Genomic DNA, 5,734 nt, shown 5'->3' with positions numbered 1-5,734 from the left:
GGAAGAGTGATGTGAATACAATACGATTCCAGGAATCCCTCGCTTCCTGGAACAGATTAAAAGGGCAAACAAAAGATTACTTAGTAGGTTGGGCTTTTTTTTTTTTTCCCTCGGAGCTTCATTACTTCTAGAGTCAGTGAAAAAGCAGGTTGCTTCTCCGCCGGCTCTCCTCCCCCGAGCGTTCGGGGAGGGATTATTTATTGGTATCTATTTATTATTATTTCAGACTGCTCTAAATATTTTTTCTAAAATATCGCTCTGAAGGAAGATTAGTTCCTCTTCAAACATATGTAATTTCCCTTTTCTCTGGTTATTTTGAAAACTTTTTGTTGTTGTTGTTTTCTGAAAAGCAGAACGAGAACACATTATTTTCTAAGGCACTTGAGAGTGCACGCGTTCTCCTGGCCAAAGTTGCTAAACAATCCGCGAAGTCTTTCTCGGACAGCCCGATTTGCCTTCTGCTCGGCTGCTGCTGCGTCTGAAACACAACCTGCCGCGGAAGGGGCTTGCTGGGACTCCCCAGCCTTCTCTTACCGCGAACCCCGAACTAGAGGCTGGAACTAGCTTGCTCCTTCTGGGAAGCAAAGAAAAAGGAGACGAGAAGAAAAAAAGGGAAGCGGAGAAGGCACTTCCCACCTTCCTGAAGACTTAATGCTTTTCCCTTGGTCCAGGAGTGACATGATCCTCTGTGTTCAGGGGTAAGATACTCTGCAACCTTCTTTTAAAAGCGGTGGGTTGATAACTGTAATTAGTAAGATTCTCTGGGACAGTTTTTCAGCTCGTGTGAGCTGCCGTGTGTGATTGTAATGGAACGGCAATGACTTAACGCTGGCCGAGTGCTAAGCTGTGCGCGTCTGTCCGCTGTGTCTGCTTTTTAGATTCTGTGCTCAAAAATCATGGCATCGTAAAGTATTCCCGATTTCCGTGCTGAAATTCTGCTGCTGAAAAACAACATGGTATTCAGAGTCTTTGGGAGAGTAAAAATTAGTAAAAACAAGCCCGGGACCGTAGGTGTCTAATGCCCCGGTGGAAACAAACTGCTTAGAGAGAAAAATTTCCCCGGACTTCAGATGGTTTTTGTCTATTCTTAAGTGAATATTTATGCTAAACATAGTTTTGGTTTTCTGTTGCTTTTATGCGTGAGATTAAATGCATGTACATATATACAGATTTATCCAGCGTTCTGTACAAGGAAAGCCATAGGGAGCACGGATCTAGTTACCCCACCTTTGTTCAGTAAAACAGGTAACATCCAAGTCCCTTCTCCGGTACCGCTGTCTGGTACCGGAGTGTTGGCACTTCGGTGTCTGTGTGATCTGCTCAGGCCATCAGCACGCATAAATACCTGGTCTGCGGGAATCATCCAGCATTTTTACACATGCTGCACATTTGGAAAGTGTCAGCATTTGTTTCAGCCTGACCCGTAATGCCAGTATTACCCATCTCTCCTGCTCTCAGCGGATTTTCCTCAGAGGCAATGCATTTGTCTTGTCTGCTTTAAATGACGAAAGCACAGGGATTTTTCTGCCATTTCCCCTCAAAATCTGTTCCACAGACAAGCAGAGCTCATGCTTACCAATACTTTCCTACTACTCAAGTGGGTTTGTTTTCGCTCTCATTTTCAGTCTACTGCCGCAGTTCCTCCAGCCACGGCAAAGGGAATTAATTTTTCAACTTAAGTTTTGTGAAACCCTTATCTGAAGCTTTCCTCCAGGGTTAACATACCAGAGCTACTGCTTTCCGTCACCTGCTAAGAACTTGTTACGTAGCCAGACGTGGAGATGGTTGGCTCTTAATATCTTTTTTTATGACAATGTATTGCTCAGTTTTCATTATCCTCTAGGATTTCATATATCCTGGACTCCATACTCTTCCACCTATTCAGACCAAGCTCCCATTGGAGCCTTGGGATGTGGCTGATGGGAGAGCAGCTCCACACACTTTTTTCCTGTGTTACAAAGTTTCAGCTTATCAGCAGTTAACTGCAAAGATAATGCTAAATGATATTGGATGTACCTGATTCTCTTGAACTTTCTTCGCTTTCCAGGGCTTTTTGAAACACTAATTGCCAAAGCACAGGGAAGTTCATTTGCGGTTTCTCTTGGGACTCCACACACACTACCAGCTAGACATTCCAAATTTTATATATTTGTTTTCTTCCTCATCGCAGCTGTTGTACTAACACTTTACTCTGTTCAGTCCTGATTCTCCACAAGTCTCTCTACTTTCTTTCTTACAAGCACTAATTATTTTCAAATACTTACTTTGCCCCATTAAAGGGCTGACTTTTTCATGTCAGCATACTTTTTTCAACATGTCCTTATCCCGGCAAACTTCTTATCTCAGAGAAGTTGTAGTCTGCCATTACTCACTGATCCCTCTGCTCTCCCTTTCCTGTGCTTGGTGTTGCTCTGGTCACAGCAGCAGCCCTTTTTTCTTCAACTTAGGTACAAAACTGTTTAGGATGCCAGCACCTCCTGGTCTGTGAGAATTTCTAATCCCACTGTGCTCCTTTGAGACTATAGCTGCACTAGGACTCTTCTTGTAGAGGGAGAGAGGGGCATAGGGCAGGCTTACAGAGGACAACAGGAGGAGTATAAGCATGGCCCTTCTCTGGCTGCAGTAGAACAATCTCCACAGTGACTGCAGGGGTCTGGGCTCCTTCAGCTTCAGGTGGCAGAAAGTGTAAGGCAGCAGAGCACGAGCACAGTGGAAGCCTCATCTCCAGCACATGGGCTCTGCTTTGGAGACACCCAGAGTGGCTCTATGAAAGAAACCTACTGACAAATTCATGTAGTTGATGTGTCTTTCGGAGGACCAAACTGTGAACTGGTACAGCCCTTGAAATGAACAACTATCTGCAATTAAATGGGAGTACATTTCCCCACGTAGCTTTGCTATCTCTCCCATCCTTCCCCGTCTCTTAGCCAATTCCTAATTTCTTCTCCAAAGTAGGTATATACAAAGAAAAAAAAGTAGTCCCTACACTAGGAATGAGAAAAGTTTTCCTTGTGTCCAAAACCTTTCCCAAAAGGTAGGTCAGAACAATTTTCCAAGAGAAAATAAGTTCAGAGAGATTTGGAATTTGGACCGTGGAATTCAAGTTCTGGGGAGCGAGTGGGCAGTGAGCAGTGCAGGACTGATCTTACTTAACATTGGTCACAGTCATTTTCAGCTCAGTGAACAGTCAGTGTAAGAACACACCTGAAAGAAAATGCTCTGCCAGCAGTCCTGTGTAACACCCTCTTTGTACAGCGCAAACTATTATATTAGGTTCAGTACAGTGAAGGATCTGGTTTACAGTCCTCCTTGCTCAAAAAGGGGGGAAATAGAGAATCAAGAATCTCCTTTCCCCAAGAAGGCAGGTAGCTAGACATTTGTGATGACTATGATATTAAGAGGGAGACATTCAAATATCTTTAAAAACACAGCCCTCAACACCCACAAAAGTAGCTCAGGTGGGACTTAAAAGAGCACTCGGACGTTTCCCAACAGTGATCTCCAGGTATAAAAGCATATTCAGATCCACTGTTCTGTGAAAGCCACTGAAAACGCAGCCCCTGTGATCAAGGGTGCCTGGTGAAGATAAGGGCCAGCAATCACTTTTATTAGGTTTGGCTTCCTACCCATGAATAGAAACTAAGAAATGAGGATCAAATGCCATGAATGCCAAGTAGATATCCTGCTCCTGAAATGTGATTTGACATACCAAAAAAGGAAGAATGTTCATTTCTAAATGCCAACAGAATAGTGGGGGTTTGCCATGTATTGCATGGGCAAGAAGTGTTCCTCTGTAGATTCAAATTTTTCCAATAGTTTTACAAAAACCTTACTCTGAACCTGTGTGGTTCTGTTAGAAATGCAGAGTCAGGGAACTAATCGTGGCTCCCACTCACAAATCGTTGTGAAGTCGTTTTTCGGTTCTCTGAAAACTACTTTTCCCCCAAATCCCTTCTTCTTGCTCCCTGTCCCATACCTGAGACTCAGCAGTTTGAGAAGGTAGAGCACAGCTATGATCAAGTGCAGATCAGTTTACAACATGTTTATGTATGTATCTATAGTGTCACTGTTCACATAAAGCACAGAGAAGGAGAAGACAGGAAGGGAATTGCTTATGACTTCAGAGTCTCCTTCCGCTTCTCCAGTGATGTGGGAGGAGGTGGCTGCTGCCTTTGCGATCACTGTCAGCTCCAACGGTGCTGTGACAGTCTCACGTTGAGGGCTCTGTTGTATTTCTCTGGAAACTCAGCCATCTTTTCTGTTAAGTGTCTGAAAGAAGGTCTCGAGCAAGCGAGTGCATGTGGGGGATTAACACAGGACATGCAGCAGTACAGGGCACACAAAGGGAAAAAGCATAGAAGAGGTGACAGAGACTAATGTTTTTGCTCAGGAGATTATCTGGGACTGAAGACTTCCCTGGCCCCCAACATCCATCCTTCCCCTGGAGCTCTGCCTTCCTTTAGGAATCTCCATGCTGCAGAGAAGGAGCACCCGTGGCTCCTTCCCATGAGAGCTCCAGGCTTCCTGAAAGTGCACTTAGATGCTGAACGGCTACACTAACGCTCTCCTTAGGCCACAGAGGGATTAATGATCATAGCAGCCCAGTCGTGGCCAAACCTCCTACTGCTGTAATCCTGCGGGGAATACAGTCACACTGAGATCTCTGTCGTGCCGTTGAACACCAGGGTTTGTGTAGTGGAGAGGCTTGGCTAAAGCAAGAATTCCCCTTATTCTACAAGATCAGCTCACACTGAATTCTAACAGACACACTTAGGATCAGGTCAACCTTGAGCAGAAAGCAGGTAGGACAAAATGCAAGCTATTCCCAGTTCTGCTTCTAATTATATTACAGTAAATGACTAACAAACCCACTGGCAAAAAAAGAAATGCTCCAACATTGTAATGATGTAAGTGAAGCTGTAATGCTGCTATGAACCTTATTGCCTCTGAAACTACATATTAAAAGGCAACACCTAAAAATATTGGGTTTAAAATCAACCTAAATTGCAAGATAGACCACCTTTTACAAGGTGAAAGAGGCCAACTCTCCCTGTTTCTAAGTGCTCGTCTTTAGCTATGTAATTTTTCCCCCCTTGCCTCTTTCTGAAACATAATCATATTGAGGATCCGTTTATAAAACATAACATGTTGTGGTACAATGTAGCGTGCACTGAACAGACACTGCAACCTATTTCAAGGCAAGGCAAAATAGCAGAGTCTGTCCTTCGTTTCAGACCTCGTCCTTTGCTGGCGGAGGAAAAGATCAGGAGACTGTCACTCAGGGGCCTTGCGGTGGATTTGTCAGAGCCCATCATGCAGCCTCTCCCAGTTACTGCCTTCCAGGAGGAGTCCACACCTGCCTTTGCAGCACCAGTTCCAGACAGCAACCCACCTCAGGCACGAGACCCTGAAGAAGACCTCCTCTGCATTGCAAAAACCTTCTCCTATCTGCGAGAATCTGGTAAGGCTCAACTCACAAAGTCACGGGGTCAGGAAGCTACAGGGAGCAGGGAGCCAACTCTGCAAGCTGAGCTCCAGCAAAAATCTCCTGATCCCACTTCAGATAGGAACCTGGTTCTGTCACAGCCATGGCTGAGTCTTGTGGATGCCACAAGTGTATTTTCAGTCTCTACAAACTTGTATTGTGAAGTAATTCATTACCGGTGTAAAAGCACAAGCTTTGTCTTTTATAACTGAATCAGGAGAAAGAAATGCAAAAAGGCCCCTCTTTCCC

General features: G+C 44.6%; 1 protein-coding gene across 1 annotated transcript in view; it reads left to right on the top strand.

The window, feature by feature from the left end:
* The first annotated feature begins 651 nt into the window (after window positions 1–651).
* Window positions 652–5,734, top strand: part of CISH (cytokine inducible SH2-containing protein) — a 5,961-nt gene continuing 878 nt past the window's right edge. Inside the window, exons 1-2 of the mRNA XM_010285324.1 lie at window positions 652–698; window positions 5,235–5,461. Coding sequence (XP_010283626.1) covers window positions 652–698; window positions 5,235–5,461 — 274 coding nt within the window. The remainder of the gene's footprint in view (window positions 699–5,234; window positions 5,462–5,734) is intronic.

The sequence above is a fragment of the Phaethon lepturus genome, unplaced genomic scaffold (genome assembly GCF_000687285.1).
Source record: "Phaethon lepturus isolate BGI_N335 unplaced genomic scaffold, ASM68728v1 scaffold5314, whole genome shotgun sequence".
In the NCBI taxonomy this organism is placed as follows: Eukaryota; Metazoa; Chordata; class Aves; order Phaethontiformes; family Phaethontidae; genus Phaethon; species Phaethon lepturus.
The sequence above is the reverse complement of the archived record's forward strand: the minus strand, read 5'-3'. Positions and strand labels throughout refer to the sequence as shown.